The sequence below is a fragment of the Arctopsyche grandis genome, chromosome 4, assembly GCF_051622035.1.
Source record: "Arctopsyche grandis isolate Sample6627 chromosome 4, ASM5162203v2, whole genome shotgun sequence".
In the NCBI taxonomy this organism is placed as follows: domain Eukaryota; kingdom Metazoa; phylum Arthropoda; class Insecta; order Trichoptera; family Hydropsychidae; genus Arctopsyche; species Arctopsyche grandis.
In genome coordinates, this window is record NC_135358.1 from 3,413,577 (window position 1) to 3,433,143 (window position 19,567).

General features: G+C 36.9%; 4 protein-coding genes across 4 annotated transcripts in view; 2 read left to right on the top strand and 2 right to left on the bottom strand.

The window, feature by feature from the left end:
• Positions 1-7,885, top strand: part of loco (regulator of G protein signaling family member locomotion defects) — a 48,034-nt gene extending 40,149 nt beyond the window's left edge. The window contains exons 4-12 of the mRNA XM_077428915.1: positions 2,317-2,436; positions 2,636-2,965; positions 3,043-3,219; positions 4,663-4,881; positions 4,960-5,172; positions 5,248-5,484; positions 5,570-5,806; positions 6,311-6,593; positions 6,671-7,885. Of these exons, the coding sequence (XP_077285041.1) occupies positions 2,317-2,436; positions 2,636-2,965; positions 3,043-3,219; positions 4,663-4,881; positions 4,960-5,172; positions 5,248-5,484; positions 5,570-5,806; positions 6,311-6,593; positions 6,671-7,512 (2,658 nt within the window). The 3' untranslated portion in view covers positions 7,513-7,885. The remainder of the gene's footprint in view (positions 1-2,316; positions 2,437-2,635; positions 2,966-3,042; positions 3,220-4,662; positions 4,882-4,959; positions 5,173-5,247; positions 5,485-5,569; positions 5,807-6,310; positions 6,594-6,670) is intronic.
• LOC143910439 (uncharacterized) overlaps positions 1-19,567 on the bottom strand; it is a 337,502-nt gene that overhangs the window by 15,560 nt on the left and 302,375 nt on the right. The window lies entirely within an intron of this gene.
• On the bottom strand, positions 8,226-9,589 carry mRpL45 (mitochondrial ribosomal protein L45). The gene is made up of 2 exons (XM_077428571.1): positions 9,508-9,589; positions 8,226-9,270 (listed from the first exon to the last, which is right to left on the bottom strand). The coding sequence occupies exons 1-2, from the start codon at positions 9,532-9,534 to the stop codon at positions 8,305-8,307; spliced, it is 993 nt and encodes a 330-aa protein (XP_077284697.1). The 5' UTR covers positions 9,535-9,589; the 3' UTR covers positions 8,226-8,304.
• On the top strand, positions 12,839-19,100 carry kra (basic leucine zipper and W2 domain-containing protein kra). Its single transcript, XM_077428931.1, has 11 exons — positions 12,839-12,942; positions 15,493-15,564; positions 15,644-15,820; positions 15,999-16,099; positions 16,342-16,480; positions 16,552-16,717; positions 16,995-17,130; positions 17,375-17,482; positions 17,755-17,974; positions 18,059-18,181; positions 18,260-19,100. The coding sequence occupies exons 2-11, from the start codon at positions 15,504-15,506 to the stop codon at positions 18,286-18,288; spliced, it is 1,260 nt and encodes a 419-aa protein (XP_077285057.1). The 5' UTR covers positions 12,839-12,942; positions 15,493-15,503; the 3' UTR covers positions 18,289-19,100.

Sequence of the window (19,567 nt, forward strand, 5' to 3'; positions counted from 1 at the left end):
AGTCACAAATCCATGGTCTGGCCACCAGAAACCAGTGGGATTTGAACCCGTGACCACCTTGTTCAAAGCATTATATGCTAACCACTGATTTATTCCGCTAGTTAAAACCACATGAACTCTGAATCCATGTGGGTACTTGAGTACTTGGGTACTTGAGTACTTGGGTACTTGAGTACTTGGGTACTTGAGTACTTGGGTACTTGAGTGACAAAAGCAAGGTAAAACTTTGCATTGTATTCATTTCATTTATGATATTGTAGTAAATAATCAAAAGGTTTCTACTAGCGAATGCGCTCAGCTGCGTTTGGGTTTTGATGCAACGTACATATGTACTGACAAATCAAAACGTTGAACCCAAGGTAGATGATACTCAAGTGCAAATAAATTTATATGCGAAATTCGATTATGAGTTCGAGTTCAACGAACCCATGTTCACGTCGCCGATTATCATCAATCAAATTCTTAAATCGTTACACCATTTAGTTGGAGCTTAGTATTTATATTTTCGTTGTTGATTAACTAGTACTTTATTAAATAAATTGGACACTCTGCATTGCTGTGCGTTCGTTCCCACATCGTTTGTCCTGACCATCACATCCTCATTACGAGCACGGACTATGTTTTGGTCTGCGCATCTTTCATTTAATTTGTCTCCTTGTAGATAGATGCGCATTTCAAGGCTTCAATTTGAAAAAAGTCATCTTATTTGTCGCGTAAGCTTCTTTGAATGTAAAATACAACTTGCATTACGAAAGTTGATTGATCTTATCATATCATATCATGCGTGCTCGTACCAGTTAGTTTGCAATGACAATCGTAATTCGCTTTCAATAGGTATATGTAATTAATTTATGAGAAACAATTTCACGGTGAAAGTTTTTTTTTTAATAAACACTATCATCATTGACATTGCCGTACCTTTCTCTCGTCACTGTCGCTCTGACGACATTTAATTTTTTTCATGTGTATCATATTCTATCATTGTCTGTCTGTTATATTGATATGTGAACTATGACTACACATTACCATCTGGATATCAATTAGAATTCTGAACAAGTCTGCATTTTGAATCATTTATATGCTATTATAGCATTCATGTGCCAGTAATGTTGCGTACAATAGATTCATTTATGATGCTGTTTATAACACACTGGTACATGAGTTGACATTTTATGGTTTATAGCTTATCCAGACTAGACAAACAAGACGAACATCTTAATTGCGTATTTTGTCGGTTAGTTCAATAGAAAAAAAGGTCTGCTCTTATACTTAAATTGTTTAGCACTCTAACAGATATGAAAATCAGTTTTTATATGTAGTTTTTGGTTTGAGGGGAGATTGATCCGATTAATACTAAGATTAAGAGTGGATCTTTTTTACCTACGTAACTATGGCACTGACACTATTCATACTAGCACAGCGTGCATCGGCAACTGCACGTAACCAGAAATACGAAAAGTATTCTTTGGTACATTTTATATGGACATTCGTGTCTAACGTGGCGTAGACGTAACAGCAGTAGCCGACAAAATATATTCATACTATACAGCAGAACATATCATCGTAACGTATCAAGCAAAACCGTTTTTCTTTGGCCACTGGAAATATTCACGCACGACGTGACGTCATAGTAGCAAGTGCACGCGTACTATCGAAGGTGAAATTTTCAGAAATGTCATCATAGTGTGACAACATTGACTTGTCGATACGACGCAAGCAATATTACGCCTCATCGTTGCGCTTTGTAATGTATATGTTTTTCTGAACGTACAAATTTTGTCTGAACGTACTGAAACGTGTGTTGCTGTATAGTATGAGTAGAAATTATCGTTTACCTGTGTACTGTAGCCGTAAACTGCTGGATAGTATTATGGGAGACGGTTGGAATGAAACGACGGAATTGTTGTAGACGTAAATATTTTATATGACAGGCAGGAAGAAAGTAAAGTAGCTCCACCAACATGGCCGAATCGGTCCCAACTCACAGGATGGTGACCCAAATTCGATCATGTCGTAGGGCCCCTACAGTACTCCCCCCTTAGTGATAACGATACTAAGAAAAATGAAAAATTACAATGTTAAAAACGTGACGAGCGGGAAGCAAACCAACATGGTTAAATCGGTCCCAACTCACAGGATGGTGACCCAAACTCGACCATGTCGTAGAGCCCTTACAGTATAAATAGACTTTAAATTGCACGATTAAAATGATATGCAAGTGATTATGTATTGGTCCGATCTACCTATACAAAAAATATATGTAAGGCTTCGTTGTATTAAATTTGTTATTAATAAAATTTCGTTTTTGATTTACAGAGTGATGGTGGTTCTCCTTTCGGCCGTTGGGCTGGCAGTGGTTCCGGTAGAATATTGTCGCATCGTTCCTATCGCCGACCTGGAAGTCTAGTCTCTTCCGAACATGACATGTACACCAAGGTATTCAAACACCTCAATGTTTAAAAATAGAAAAATTTTGTGTACATTTGCTGGGGCAAACCCGAGGGTAAATTTACAACTCTATCGCGGTTTCCTCCTCTAACCATACAATGAATGTCTCTCAGTGTGAGCTCACACTTATATTGAAGTGACATTCGAGCCGATGTTTCCGTTGCTTACGAATGTGTGTTTTGTGCAGTGCGAAGCGGACGACAAGAGCAATGGAGGCGAGAAGCAGCAGCAGCAAGGCGGTGCATCATCCTGGGCGATATCCCTGGAGAGGCTCCTGTCGGAGGCTGCCGGAGTTCACGCATTGGCGGCTTTCCTAGAACGTGAGTTCTCCGCTGAAAATATTCGCTTTTGGACTGCCTGTGAGAGGTGGGCGCGCGCCCCCGATGCCTCGGCAGCCTCCGCTGTCCACGCGAGACATCTCGCCGACGGAGCCTCGGACCCCGTCAACGTAGACGCCTCGGCGAGGCAGTTAGCCGCTGAAAGATTAGCTCAAGCTCCACCTGATCTATTCCTTCAGGTATGCATCTCAAACCAATTCAAATCAACGAAAAATTCATTGTACATTTACTAATTTGTAATAAATATTCATTACAGGCCCAAAAGCAGATATTCAATTTGATGAAATTCGATAGTTATCCACGCTTCATCAAGTCGGATATTTATAAAGAGTGCCTGTACGCTGAACTACAAGGCAAACCACCACCGTATCCTGGTGATCCTTCTCTAGCCATACGTCCATGCGATGTTAGTCCGTCTCCAAGTCCAAATAAGGTACATTGCTTATTAATTAATTTAGTTTGTCGAATTCCATTAAGTCCGTGAATGTGTTGTGCTGAAATTCATTATTAAACGTGTGGGAAAATAGTCAGAATGAGATTCAAATGTAATTAGTTGAAAAGCATTCTAATTAGGCAAAAAAATTCCATGACATTTAGATAACAGAGTTGGCATAATTAGACGACATTTTTAGCATACTTGACCCTTTGAGTGCTGACGTCTTTTCTGTTGAAAGTCTGCCACGCTTTAAATTTCGCCAACATATCCATTTAGAATTATTTAGAAATCCAATAGAAAGCAGGTACAAAAATTGTAGCTAATCCAAACAAACCCTAGATAACTACCGCCGAGGATTTCGAGTTTTGTAAAGGTGTGTTTAAACTCTCTAATATATCTTGCAACAATATAAAATAAACAAAATAAGTCTATTAATGAATGTATTTTTACAAAACTAGTTCCATCTTCTTCATTGTTGTTAAAATGTAATGCTCACAATCTAAATACCAAGCCACAATCTAAAATACTCAGCAGTTAGAGATTTCCATCGAGGAATTCTGCCATGGTTATAAATTCAGAAATTCAGGTGTCAATAAGTCTTTATAAACATTGACATGGATTACACGACCCATGTTCAATGATTTTTGTTTTTTCATTGCTACCTGGAAAGACTTAGCGGGTAGTATTATTGTTTATTTTTTGCAGTTTGGCTTAGTGATAGCGTATATATTTAGCATCACTGAGGTCATAGGTTCGTGTCCTCGCCACTGCTGGTTAGATTTGGGGGTTTTGTGACTCCAAATCGATCGTTTCTCTATCAGAGTTTGCCAATTTTATCTGATCATTGCTGAAACGGTTCCTGAAAATTGGTATTAAAAAATCTAATCCTGTTGTCACAAAAATCTGCCTGTGTATAATTTGTATTAATTATACACAGTAATCTGAAATCCATAGATGTCACTATGATTATTATTTCTGATTAATTGTTATATTCTATATATTCTGATTGTATATGTATGTATTACTGTATTTCTGATTTCTGATTGTTTATGTATTTCATTAACGTACACCCGTCGCATTGGAGCAAATCTGTAATGGCGAGTGTGTATTGATTTGTAACAATAAAATAAAATAAAATAAAATACTGAAAAAACAACTCCTATCGGCGTATTTCAAACTCATGTACTTGTTGGCAGAACGCCGATCGTCGTTGTTCAGCATTCAAAGGGTTGATGAAATTCAAATATTGGTTAAATTTTTGCTAGAATGCAACAAATCTACCTAAGAATTAATTTGAATTTGATGTTGAAGTATAACCTTTTAGTTAGGTTTTTTAAATATAATCAAACTTATGGTTGAAACTGAATATATTTCCCTCAATAGTTTAGATTTTTACAATTATGTTGTTTCACATAAAATTAAACAGTTCATTATTTTCAGTTAAAAAAGTCTCTGAGTAATGCCGAAGACCGTCGGCGCAAATCACTTTTGCCTTGGCATAGAAAATTAAGGAGCAAATCAAGAGACCGGTGCTTTGAAGACGACGAAGACGAACACATTAAAAACGGACAAACTCAAGAGGGAGAGCACGATGTGAAAGGATCTAATTCATCGTTACTCACCAGTTGGGACGTCACGCGAGGTCTCAATTCGAAACAAGTAGGCTTTTGTTACTATCTGAACCGATCTATTTACTTGTTCCTGAGTGGTGTGTTTTAACAATGTTCGATCTTTCAGTGTGGCTCTTCGAGCAGTTGTAGCGGATCAACTTGTGGATGCGGTGGAGCACTGGCAAGTCTGTGCAGGGTATTAGTCCCAGGCTTGTCAGCGACTTCTGTCGTAGTCGCTGCCGGAGGTTCGGAAACAGTACGTCAACTTCTAGACCGATTATTGGATAAACGTGCTGTTCGGTTCCTAGCATATGAAGTATATCTTCAAGATAATAACAAAGTATGTTTCTTTGCATTGATTTGATTTAGACATTTACATAGCACGGTGTCTTTACGTTCAATTTTCATTTTACAGCCGATCGATATCAATTTGAGTTCTTCTGTACTGGTTGGAAAAGAGGTGACTGTCGAGCAGCGTGTAATTTTTAAATTGGATCTTCCGAATCGTAAAGTGATATCGGTCAAATCAAAACCGAACAAAGCCTTAGGTGACGTTCTCAAGCCTATACTTCACAAGTACGGCGTTGGTAATTCTGGCGGCATTTGTGTTACTCTCGGTAACAATATACTCGAGTTGACGAAGCCAGTTCAGGTGAATTATTTTAATATTTATTGTACGTAACTGTTGTATGTTTATTTAATGCACCTTTTAATACTATTTTTATATGTATCTTCAGGTTGCCGACGGTCAACGTTTGCAAGTTACTTTGCTTTCATCCAGTCAAATCGCTGAAAGTATTCAACAGAATGGAAACAACCATTCGATGACACATTCTACTGAAAATGGACAAATGACTAATGGTTCTGTTGCGATAGTACCATCTTTAGACGAAATTACCAATAGAGTGTTCGAAGAGTTGTTGCAAGGAAAGGCTGACCGACACTCGGGAAATATAGAAGAAGAATCCATTAAGGTAGTTTGAATGTCTTTTATATCATCATCTACATTCACCAAGGCCTCTCCAATACGCTTCCAGTCGTCTCTGTTTTGCGCAACTCTCATCCATCTCACCCCACAAATTTTCCTAATTTCGTCTACCCATCTTCCTTGCAGTCTTCCTTTTACCCTTTTACATTCTCTCGGGTACCATTCAAGCACTGCTTTTGTCCACCTTTCGTCCATTCTTCTAGCCACATTGCCATTTCAATCTTTTTACTCTATCCACTATGTCTACTACCCTTGTCATACTTTTCACCCACGTGTTCCGCTTCCTGTCTTTCCTCGTTATAGCAGTCCATACTTCTTTGAGTGCATTGGACTCTGTGTAGCATCTTGGCGTTCAATGTCCAAGTTTCACATCCATACATCATCACTGGCAAAACGCATTGATTGAGTGCATTTGGACGAATGAATGTCTTTTATATATTTGAATATTATCATGTGAGCGTTTTAAAACTTTTTATGTTTTTATTTTTAGTCTGACAACTGTAGCTCTGAACACTCTTCGGGAATATTTGGCAGGTTTCTCCGTCGAGACGATCACCGTTCCAAAGGATTAAAAATAAAAAAACAAGTAGCGAATTCTCTCGCCAATCAGGCTATCATCAGATCAGTAGCCCAGTCGGCATCGAGTGAAGGTGGTTCTAGCTGCTGCATGGATGATACTAATTGCAATGGACCTCGCAAGCCATTGATAGCGAAACTTAGAGCCGGCGTGAAAGTCAACACGCTCGGTGGCAGTAACATGCAAGAAACTTTGGGTAAATTTCAACACTCCATATATTAAACACGACATATTTTGAATGGAATTTGTACTAAGTTTACGTTCAATTTGCAGAGAATCTCAAACAAATACAAAGAGTACGCTTAAAAGACAACATTTCAAATAATAACGTGACACCGAACATCAACGGAGGGCTTGATTTTCAAAAAGGAAAAGAAAATAGCGTCAATTGTAAATTGGACAATGGTCAATCTCAGTTTTATGACAAGAAACCAACTCCATGCAATGTACAGACGTACGTTCCGAGTGTGCTACCCGTTGCTGCCACTCGAATAATACCGACTGCGTCCAACAATCACATAACCAAACCGTGTCCAGCTCCGAGATTATCGCTCGGTCAAGGCAACGTCGAAAAGCCAAAAGTCGAAAATGCCCCAGAGAAGGTGGTCGAATCTTCCGAGAACGACAACGATAAAAAATTGACGGAATTCTCGCCGCAAAAAAGCGCCTTCAACAGTTTAGACAATACCGTGATCGAAAATCACAGCGCACCAGATAAAATCAACCCGAAAGACAAGAGCACGCCGAGTCCGGAGGCGCAAAAGTACCACGGAAACTTGGCGCAAGACTATCTGAATAGCTCTACGACTAGCGGGAGCGATCATTTCATGCGAGCGTGCGACATGCTCAACTCCAGCTTCCACAGCTCCAGCAGCTCTTGCGACAACGAACCGTTCCGGCAGCGCATCAACGACCCTCCGCCTCTGCCGCCCAAGCCGAAAGTCTTACCCATCAAGCCTTCGAATTGGGGCCACAATCTACAAACGGCCGGCGAGAGCCTGGTCGAAATGAGGATGCAAGAAGTGAGCCTTCCAGACATCAACGCAAAGCAAGATTTAACCGACAGGAGTAGACGGACCGCCTATCTCGACCAGCCTAGTAGTAGTTTCGTGTAATAATCTGTAATTCACGATTACATTTCCTCCAATGCCTTATCATATGTAGTACTTACTAGTCATTGATTCTTCGTTTAATCTATGGAATAACACGTCTTCAATTAAATACGTTGAATATATTATAAACTTATTATTAAATGTTAGCAGTATTAAGATATTCGTAATTTTCAAAAAGTATTCCGTGTTTTGAATTGATGTCGAACGTAAATGGTGTTTTGGTTTTCTTTGATTTGTATGTGGACTTGCGATTGTGCATACGGTACTTTCATTTTTAAGGTTTCAAATAGCAATAATTGTAATCGCATTGTATCCATGATTTATGTTGATTGCGTGAGAATGATTTTATTGATTTTGCAATAATAATAGCGTTGTGAAAAGGGAAGACGAAAGGCACAATACATTTTGATAATGTGTATTGTAAAAAAGAGTTATATTATACATATGTAATAATTTAATTTAAATTTGTCCATTATAAAATTAATTATTGTGATATTTATATATTTATTTTAATATTTCTAAAAGGACTGACACATAATAAATATTTGAATGTACGATTCTTAAAAAGAAACTATACATACATACTTGTAGATGTATTTTACTCTTTATTTATATGCTAAGAATATATAGTAAATATTTATAATCGATATATTATTTAATAAATATTTTATTTTCATTAGTTTGTTTTCGTTGTGAGAAATAAATAAAAGAAAAAATAAATTTTGATTTTTATGTATTACAAAACAAAAATTACAAACTTAAACATAAAACTACTAAATAAACATTAAACTAAATTCAAGCGGTTTCTTTCGGTTGATCGCTTTCTTTGAGAGGCTGTCTCGATTTTTGTACGGATACAAGATCTGTATCACCTTCAGCAGCATCTGCCGACTGCTCTTCAACTTTAACGAACGTCTTAGCGGTAGGTTCCTTTGCCGGCATCCAGTCCGGAATGAGTTTATCATGCAACCTCCAAATTCCGTAAACATTTGATAGATGCTTCTCGAACACCACATATTCCAGCACATCCTTGGCCAAGATCTCGCTTCCGTGCATCAGTCTGCCGAATCTGTCATAGATGGCGAGCTGCTGCTGAGTATGGAACCTCACCGTCACCTGTGCGAAGACATTTTCCTTGGTGAACACTTCACAACACCTGGCGTAGACCACCCTGGGTGGTTCGAGCGAATTCAAAAACTTCCAATTCACCGTCTTGCCCAGTATATTATTCCTCATCTCAGGAAAGCACCGCTCTGTGACGTATTCCCTCAACTTTTCCATATTCCTCTCTGCGAGGTAGTGGTGGGCTTTGGTGTAGATATCTTGGGCGACATCGCCAAACTCGGACGTTTTGAAGTCTTCGTCGAACGAGCGTATCTTACGCACGGACATCATACTCTTCGACTTTTTGCCGATATATTCGATTTTTTGCATGGCCCCTGCCGAGGTAACTACAGATAGTTTGCCGTCACCTTCAGGTGGAACGTAAGGCTCGATGATGGTTCCGGTGCATGATATATGCATCTGTCTCTCCGCCCAATGTCTAGTTGGCTTCAGGCCATTTTCCATCATTTTTTGACGCATTTTGTAAGGTGATACATCTTCCTTCTTTTCATGAAAGTTAGGCAAATTAACTTTCAAGACTTTGGCTTTACGTAACTCCTTCCATTTAGGATTCCAATGTTTAGCTCGTCGATATCTGACCAATATTAAATTTGTCAATGGTTGGACAGTCGGCGTTGAGAGTATCCATTGTGGTATCTAAAATAAAATAATCTACTTAGCGTAATTATAATATTTGAGGCATAAAGTTAGCTGGCTAAGAAATATTTGAATGTGATTATGAAAATATAAAAAAAGCTTTCGAACGTTAACTAGGCTTTTCTGCGAAATTTTCTTTCACGTTTTGTTAAAAATAAATTAGGTGTCAAATTGAGATGATTTTTTAATCAAATAAAAGTGAAATTAACTATGAAAAAATGTAAAAATGATTCGTACCTCGCCAATTAACCTCGCCACCGCCATGGCTGTCAAGTCCTGACAGTGTTGCCAGTGTATCAATGAAAGGGTAAACGGACTACTAGTCATATGTTTCATATGACTAGTAGTCATAATTCGACCAATTTTTAATTTTTGGGTGGGGCCAGTTTTTTCGTGACCAATTTTCGGGTGTGACTAGTTTTCTCGTGACCAGTTTTAGTGTGACGGGTGATCAAGTGTGGCCGATCTAGAGCGACCAGTTGTCCTGTGACCGGTTTACATTTGACTAGTAAGTCCGGTTCACATTCTGTAAAAAAAATCTCCCAAAAACGGGAACGGAAACGGGAATGAGTGGCATTGCAGCGCAATAATTTTAAATGTTTTCGCGTCGCTGCCTACGTTGTTGGGGTAAAATAAATAAATAGTTGAATAATTTCAAATGTGTTAGCCGCCTACGTTTTTCGAAAAATGGGAACGGGAATGAGAACGGAAACGGGAATTGCATGCGTAATTGTAGCATTGCAACGTATGCCAGGTTCAATAAATTACATTATAAATTAAATCCTTTTATTGCACATATTTTGATGTGTTCTGGCCAAAATCAATGTTTCCTTCGTCTTATAATTTTTTATTCACATTTTTTTATTTATTATTAAATTGACTTGTTTGTGCATGAAATTCATACACATATATTTCGAATGTACCGACTTTTTATTTATACCAATAATTCAATAAATTGGGTTACATGTCAATTTTATGTGATATTTTTGATCCCTTTAATTTTTTATATTTTGAAAATCTCTATTATTTTTATTAGTAATAATTTTATACGTTGACAAGAAAAGTTCATCTCATTAAAATTGTTCAAGTTGGAGTCAGAGTCGGAGTTGAACCATACAATAAAGCCGGAGTCGGAAGATAGGCGAGTGGGGATACTGAGAATTTGAAAAATATTCACAAATTTATTTATTTACGTATATAATTACGAAGGTGTCTCCTCGGACCTCGTAATAATGTATCCACGGTCTTAGAAGACCTGACGCACTCAGGGAGGGCATCGTACATGAGCACACCCCGTGAAAAATACCACCAGCTGTCTTATTTTTCCTTACTCTACCTACAACCAGTGGCGTCACCTTAATGGTTTCCATGGATTTCCGGAAACCCGTTGTTAAAAATCAAAAGTTTCCAGAAACCTGTTATTTAATCTAAAAATTCATATAATTCTTGTCAAAAATTATTCAAATATTGAAAATTTAATGAACTCTCATGTAATAGTGCCTTGGATTCTAAGCCCGCTTTAAAGTTCAAGGAATTTGACCCTTAAAGCCCTCAACATGAGGCCACCACCCCCCCCAACGAATACCGTCTAAGAGACCCTTTCGTCGGAGAACGAGACGGTTGTTCATGAATAAGTGCCTTGGATGGAAAAAAATGTATATGCATATATATTTTCAAAATAATTTCATTGAAAAAAATTGGAAACCCGTTGTTCCAAAATTGGGGTGACACCACTGCTTACAACTAAATTATTATTATTTATAGTATAATATCTATGGATATCTCTATTTCTTATTGTATAATCCTTAAAATGCTTAGGTAATAACCATTGATGTATAATACACATAGATGGGTCCTGACGTGTGATTTTGGTCGGAGATCTTGTCTTCACTAACTGAGGGGTGCGGGGGGTTTAACTAGCGGGGAAGTTGGGAAAAAAATGTTTTTTTTTCCCTACGACGCAGCGGTACCTACCTACATACCTGCTGTGCATGCGCCAAAAGGGAGACCAGTATAAAGCGTGAGGGCGGATCTAGTGTATTATACATCAATGGTAATAACTAAAGCCCGGACCCAGAAGGTGCCGCGTATTGTTCAAATGTTGTAAATGCATTGTTAAAGGTTTGCCGAACCTTTTTTACAAAGGATTTACAACAATGGAACAATGAGCGGCCCCTTGGCTATCCTAACTCTAGTAATAACTTTTGATCATAGAAGTAGAATGCATAAAATCGCTCTCAGCCTCCAAAAATGTTGCTACAAAAATTCTGCGCGGCAGAGTTTGTTCATTGTTTGTTAAACTTCGACTCTCTCTTCGATGGCTCGCTTTTATGGTGCGTACGCACCAAGCCAACGAACGGCCCACAGGCCAACTTTAAAAACCATTAGCGTACAAAATATCGAAATAAAAATTAAATTTAAAAATTGAAATTAAATATCAAAATTAAAATTATTATTATTATATTAAAATTAAATTCAAGTATCAAAATAAAATTATAATCATTATATTAAAATTAAAATTAAATATTGAAAGTTAAAACAGAACATGCACAATTTAAATAAATTTTCGAGATTGACCTAAAATTAGATCATCAACAATCACATACAGGTAATCCTCGACTTTTGTTTGTCGAAGATGTTTTGACTTACGAAGATACGCACTAAGATCGAAAAAAAATCAAAGAATTATTATTTTTACTTCCCCGTAATGCGCAGTTACTGAGAATATATTATGTTTTAGTATGGGTGATCCAACGATTTTTGCTAACCCGGGGTGTTGTCGGTCACATCAAACGGATTTTTTTATTCTTCAATTGTTTCTCTCGTCGAAATAAATCAAGTAATTAAATCATTTCAGAGGTAAAATTTATCGGATAATGTGTGATTATTAATTTTATTTCGACGAAAGAAAAAAAACCCTTTGACAAATCACCGACATCCGACACCGCGTTTTTTTATGAATTGTTTTTTTTTTATCGATCGTCCACGTGGAAATACAGTAACATCTCGTGACGACTTTAACAATATTTTTTTTCGCTCGTATGCAGAGAAATTATAATATTTCTCTGGTTTTAAATGCGGTATCGTCGTAATTCAAAACATTGTTGTAATTCAAAACATCAACGATGTTCTAATTTTAGCTCAATCTCGCTCTTTAGTTTGATTTTGATATTTAATTTCAATTTTTAAATTTAATTTTTATTTCGATATTTTGTACGCTACTGCTGGTTAAAAAGTTGGCCCAAAATCGTCGTTGGTTTAGTCCGTAAGCACCATTAGACGATACTTTTGTTAACAATGACCATTCTATGCATTCTACTTCTATGCTTATGATCTAACTTATAAACAAAAGACAAAGATTTAAAATAATTCTAATACTCGTCCATTCCAATTCATCTTACATACTTGTAATACTTTCGAAAATCTACCCACATTCGACAATTGCAACGTATTTTCATCAAATGTGAATCGAACCGAACGCGAAAATAAATTGAGACGCGAACGCTAGGCTGGCACCGCTGAGAGTGCGAAGGTTGGCTAAAGTGGCGGAAGTGGGTTGGTTCGGAGCCGCAGCCGCACCGCAGTCGCCACCGCAGTTTCGGGAGCGTCGGACGTCCATCGCGCATTCGACAGCCGCCAGCCGTCTCAGCCGCTCGACGCCCAGTCGATTCGGTCAGTCTACCTTTCTATGTCTATCTACCCACCACTCAACCACCCATTTGTATGTCTCTTTCGCCTTCGCTGCCACACTCGTCGCGCTCTCGCTCTTGCACTCGCACTCTCACGGCCACGCGGCATCGAGCGTCCCCAAGTCGGCCGCATGGCGACGCCCCACCCCGCCCCACCCCACTCCACCCCGCACTTCCGCCTCCACTCCACTCGCGATCTCCCGCCGCGTCTTCTGCCCAGCGGTCGCGACCTGCCGTTGACCCACTTCGCCCCGCCCCCCCTTGCCCTAGCTCGAAGCATCGGCTTCCCCCTTAGAGCCACCCAACCCCACCCCCCACATTGCGTTCAGCTCAGAAGCGTTTGAATGACGTCGCGTTCCGGTTTACGTAACTACGTGCCTCGGAACACGTGCGTCCGGAAAGACGTTAGTCACGTGGCCGGCACACGCTCGATAGATAAACGCCCCCCCCCTTCCCACCCCCACACGCGTCATCGCTTGCAGAATACATCAATTGCGTCGCTGATTTTCATTTTAAAATTTGGAAACTCGCGCTCAAACAGCGACTGCTCCAACGACGTCCACCACCCCACGTGGTTCCTGTCGTCTGCAGGCCTGCAGTGTTGCCAACTCGCGCCGATCCCAAGTTGCGACACGCCTGCCAACTGTTACACGCCCCCGACTATTACCCAGTCGTTGACCATGCTGAGGTCATTGCCCATTCGGATTTTAAGGTTAAAGAATAACGGGGTGCCTTTGGTGCCCTCAACGGTGCTGCCCCCCCCCCCCCCCCCGCTCACTGCTAATGTAGCGGCCCTACAAAATTATCACCATCCTATGGGCTGGGAACAAATCGGCCATGTTGGTTTGCCGCTGCTTTACTTCCTTCCCAACCGTCCTATTCAACATGGTCATATACAACATTCCCTTACGCCCCCACATACCATCAATTGGATTTATACAAGATTAGAAACATGAGACTGATGAGAGGGGGAGGTAAAGTTCCAGGGGCCGGACATATCGAGGGGCCCCATGTCAGAAATCGTACCCATAAAATCATTCCCTTATTTAATTATTCAAAAAAATAATAACAAACATGCATATTTAAATATGTATATCTAAAATATTTGAAATTCCTCTCGGTGGGCCTGATTAGAAGTAGTCACAAAATATGTGATAATAATAGTTGGGATTGTCTTACATCAACAGTCGGCACTAATATTTATAGTTGTCTCAAAATTCACGCAAGAAGTAACTTTGATAGAAAACACGTGTTTATAATGAAAAACACGTGCTTTTTTTGTTATTGATTTATAAAGTATACAGTATAGGGTTATGTATGGGATAGCATATCAGGTAAATAGCATCACAGCATTGCTGGCTCATATGCACTCTTTTATTTGAAATTTTTTCATGGCCGTTGTACATAAATGTGGCTGAATTTCGTTGATACGGCGCTCAAGGCGTCGGTGGACGTGGGCTTGTTGGCAATAAACCTAAGACCTCAAAAAACTTCAAAGAAAAAGTCCACAGCGTTTAATCGGTTAATCTGGGCGGCCGATTCTGATCACCAAAACGGGAAATTACACAACCAGGAAATGGCCCGTGCAGTAATTTAATTAACTAATTATTATTTTAATATTTAACCCTGACTGCTATTAAAATTCCCTCATACATCAACATCCAATTATGAAAATAGTGATGAGCGACAATGATACTGTTAGACATTTTCGATTGTATATATATGTAGATAACGAGGAAATAAAGGAAACGGAATATGTGGGTGAGAAGTATGACAATGGTAGAGGATAGAGTGAAAAGATTGAAATGGCAATGGGTAGGCCACGTGGTTAGAATAATGGATAAAATGTGTGAAAGTACTAGAATAGTACCAGAGAGAATGCAAAATGGTAAAAGGAAGACTGCAGAGAAAATGGGTAGACGAAATTAGGAAAATGTGTGGGCTGAGATGAATGAAACGAGTTCTGGAGAGCCTTTCATCGAACAGTGGATGGTGATGATATATATGTGGATAAAAGTCACAAAATATTACTTTTGTGAATTATATCCTTTTTGCATAAATTTTTTTTTATATAGTTTATTTTTTAAATTTTTATATAGAAAAATGCATTGATAGGCTACTATAATAAGTGGTGTACAAAATTTGAAGGCCTGTGTTTTATTATATAAAATAAATAAAAAAATGATATTGCTCACTAAAATTAATATAAAAATGCCATGTGTGTAAAAAAAGTGTCTTTGTTTTCAAAGCACAATGGCCTGTTGATTTTAAGTGGAAACTAATGATTCATCGTATGTACACATGTATGAGTGTGGTTCGCATTAACTCCGTCAATCAGCCTATTCAGAACCGTGCTATCTGTTTCAAACAATGTGAAGCGATCACATTTATAATTAATATATATATAAAAAAAAATAATTAGATTGCACCGTTCAAAAAAAATTTGGATTTCTCAGTCGTAATATGACTTCATATGAGTGGCAATATCTTATTATTTCATAGAAGTTAACAAAACCGTCTTTTATCATTGCAGTGATATATTGTATGAGTCAGAAAACAGAAAAACCAATACTACAAGGTCAACGCATCAAGACCAGAAAAAGAGGTAAGGTATTTATTGAAGAAGAAATAGTGTAATAGTTATATATGTATGCACACATGTGTAATGATTATTTTGTGTATAGATGAAAAGGAGAAATACGATCCAACTGGATTCCGCGACTTGGTTATCGCTGGACTTGATAAGGCGGGGCACGATCCGGAGGCTATCTTCAAGTTTCTAGACGCGTTCGGATCCAAGCAGGATTACCGGCGATATGGGGAAGCACTTTTTGACATTCTCATAGCTGGAGGAATCTTGGGTACGTTCAACTCTTTATTGTTGTGAATCGCTGGGTTTTTTTTATAATGATGAAAACTTGGCTAGAGTTCTGATCTCTTTGCTGACAAACTCGTTTATTTACTCTGAATTTTTTGTTAGTCGTTTTATGTTTTTCGTTGCTTTTATTTTGTTTCTAATTACATTTTTTTTTTGTATAGTTCCGGGTGGATCTATAGCTCAAGATGGAGAAAAACCACATACAGATACCTGCATATTCTGCTCTACAGCAGATATGGAGGCAATGCACAATTTTGAACAGGTATGCCTTGTTTGGATCGTTATTTATATAATTTGCGCTTAATTAGAACTGGTTTTATTGTTTTAATAGTGAAATCAGCGTCGAAAAGTGCTAGATAATTCGTGAAACAAATCCTGTTGATTTTTTTTGATAGAAAATGCAACTCCTATTGTTCCAGACATGCTTTGTTATCAAATATTTGCATATATGTATATAATTTGTGTTGAATTTTTCGAGAATTATAGTGGTCTTTTATTTTGTAGGTCTTTGTCAAAATGATGAGACGTTACAAGTATTTAGAGAAAATGTTTGAAGATGAGATGAAAAAAGTTCTGGTTTTTCTCAAAGGGTTCGACACCCAACAGAGGATCAAATTGGCTCGAATGACTGCTCTCTGGATCGGTTAGTTATTTGTTGTTTTTACGACATGTTTAATCTGATCTAGTCCGGCTAATCGTATTTTCGTCGCGCAGGTAATGGCTCAGTACCACCCTCTGTTTTGTTGGTTCTGATAAACGACCATCTCATCAAAGACAACATGGCATTGGATTTCCTTATTGAAGTATTTATCACTTACAAGCAAGAGAAAGGAATGCCAAGTTTAATGACGGCTCTTAAAAAAGGACAAATTGAAGGAAGGTTGGTATTTGTTACGCTATTTTTATTTTTTATTTAGATGAATAGTCCGCGTTGAAATTTTATCGTTTTGATTTATCCACAGTGTATTATTTCGGATCCCTTGAAAATATATTTGTGATTGGATTTCGTAATCTGATGATTCATTTTCGAGGGTAAAATAAATTCGGCTTCCTTTACTGGCATTTATATAATAAGTGAAATAAATGACATCATGGAACGCTACAATATTGTTTCCTGAGACATAATATTTTTTTTCATTAGCCCTTCTCTTTTCAAGGTTGATGGAATTCTTCCCGAGTAATAAACGCACTGATGAGTATTTCACAAATTTTTTCTCTGAAAAAGAATTGGCTGAAGTAGTGAAGCTACACAAGGCACAGGCTAGTCAGGAGGCTCGTAGAGATCTCACACAGGTATTATATTTACAGGCGTATATTTAATTATTCGTATATATCATGTGCACTACATTAGAGCTGGCGTAATACATTGGTTGTTACTTCAGTGTTGGAATGTGCAATAGTAAATGGCGAAATAATCCTACTGTAGCAGTTGTTGTTGATAACTATACGGTTCCTAAAGTTTTGCACACTATATTTTTAGCTTTCATAAAATATGTATGAATATTTACGTGAATTTCAATATTCGTTTTGATTTCAGGCATTAGTAGATAATTTAGCTGACAATAAACCACACAAAGAAACTATTAGTGATCTTCGAGATTTGGCTAAAAGAACAAACGTTCCGGAACATGAAGTTGTTGCTGTTGTAAGTTAACTTTTTTTTAATATTTATTTAGATGTTCTTTTTTATTACTAATTTTCATGATGAAACCAGATGACGAGACTGAGGTGTACATTAATGTGTTGCGTTTATTTTACCGTAAGTTTTTTATGGTTCAATAGACATCATCACAATTTTGGTGTATATTCTAAGATGAAATGGCAGTCTGATTGTATAAACTGTATTTAATGAGTAGTTTGTTTTTATTTATTTATTAAATTCTCAATTGTGTTGTTTTGTTTGTTACATGAATGAAGATATGGACGACGGTGATGTCTCGCACAGAGTGGAATAAGAAGGAAGAACTTGTGGCCGAACAAGCCGTTAAATATTTAAAAGCTGTCACTCCGCTGCTTGCTGCGTTTACTAGTACTCCCCGTGCGGAGTTGCAATTGCTTCTCAAAGTTCAAGAATTCTGTTATGAAAATATGAATTTCATGAAGGCTTTTCAAAAAATAGTCTTACTGCTATACAAGAGTGAGTCAATAATTCTTATTTTTGTCGTTTGGTAATGTTTTTTTATTTTGTTTATATAATGATCAATTTTTTTTTAACCTTTAGCTGATGTGATTTCCGAAGAGGTCATTCTCAAATGGTATAATGAAGCACACTCTGCTAAAGGAAAGATGATGTTCGTTGAGCAAATGAAAAAATTCGTCGAGTGGCTTCAAAGTGCTGAAGAAGGTAATGAATATATGATGATGAATATAAATTTTTCCATTGTAATAACGATTATTAACAATTTCGCCTATTTATTTACAGAATCTGAGAGTGGAGAGGATGAAGATTAATAAAAACATAAACTCATCATCACGTTTTAAATACTTAACTACTAGTTTCTCATTAATATTTTCCTTAAATTTATTTTAAATATTATTTTTATTTATATACATGTTTATCATTAATATTTTTATACTACATTTCGATTTTTCCTGTTACAATTTTTTTTATTAACCAATATAAAATTAAATAAATGCAATATATTGGAATATAGCAATATTGATATTAGTAACTTAATACTTGGTCGTTTTTATATTTTGAAAATGTGCATTGTGCGAATCAATGGTAATTTTCAATAGCTCGAATCGAAAAGGGGGAGTACTGTGATTTGGGGAATTTTAGGAAGAACTTGGTTGAAGTTTTATATTTGATAAAACACAGTATTAATTTCGTTTTTATGTGTATATCGATATGATCAATTCTCATATGACAAATATACGTCCAAGAGTATAATTTGCTTGAATTTATATCACTTATTTTAGTCATGACATTTCCATTTTATAATATAATTCATCCCCTTTTGATAATCAGAAGACTAAATAAATTATTTTTTATACCTGGGATAAAAAAACTGAAAAATGAAAATGGGTAATGAGATTTATTTATTTAAACAAATTCATTGTTTTTTTTTTTTTTTTGTGAACTCCGTTTTTTGGTTTTGTAATAGTTTCGGCAAGTTTAAATTTTCCTTGACTTTTCAGTACCAAAATTATTATTATTTGTTTCATGATTAATTCCATTTTATTTTTATTGCAATAATGTTTAGTCCTTAACGAAGTTTTTCAAAAATGACCGTTATTCAATAAACTCAAAATTACCATCAAGTATTTTTTTTTATTTTTTACGATCCTCATTAGTTTTATACTCCTTTGGTCCTATTTTTAATCCCAATATTCCGTTTCTTACTTTTAACATTAATTTTCAAGAAATTCTGGACATTTTGAAATATTTAACTTAATATGAATGTACATAATATAATAATTAAATATGAAAATACATACATGGAAACTTCTAGGCTTATCTTACAAATTTTATAAACAAGTCAAATTAAATAATATAGTTCACGAGTCGAACCACTTGGAAAATATGCTGCCAAATATAATAAATTATTACTGAATTACTATAGCCATGTAAGTGTTCATTTTAAGTAGCACATTTAAGATAATAGTTTCAATAACAGTTAGCAATATGAAAATTTTTTAAGAAAATGCATATTTTTATAAAGAAAACGAAAATTTCGATTTTACAGGTGAAATAATACTTGGCGTATACATCCATACATGGGATGCA

Bases quoted from the DNA above. Each gene is read 5' to 3' on its own strand.
- kra (XM_077428931.1), top strand. From the start codon at position 15,504: ATGAGTCAGAAAACAGAAAAACCAATACTACAAGGTCAACGCATCAAG. The intron at 16,100-16,341 runs GTATGCCTTGTT...TTTATTTTGTAG, and splicing joins CAATGCACAATTTTGAACAG to GTCTTTGTCAAAATGATGAG. The intron at 16,718-16,994 runs GTTGGTATTTGT...TCTCTTTTCAAG, and splicing joins AAAGGACAAATTGAAGGAAG to GTTGATGGAATTCTTCCCGA.
- mRpL45 (XM_077428571.1), bottom strand. From the start codon at position 9,534: ATGGCGGTGGCGAGGTTAATTGGCGAG. The intron at 9,271-9,507 runs GTACGAATCATT...ATTTTATTTTAG, and splicing joins TGGCGAGGTTAATTGGCGAG to ATACCACAATGGATACTCTC.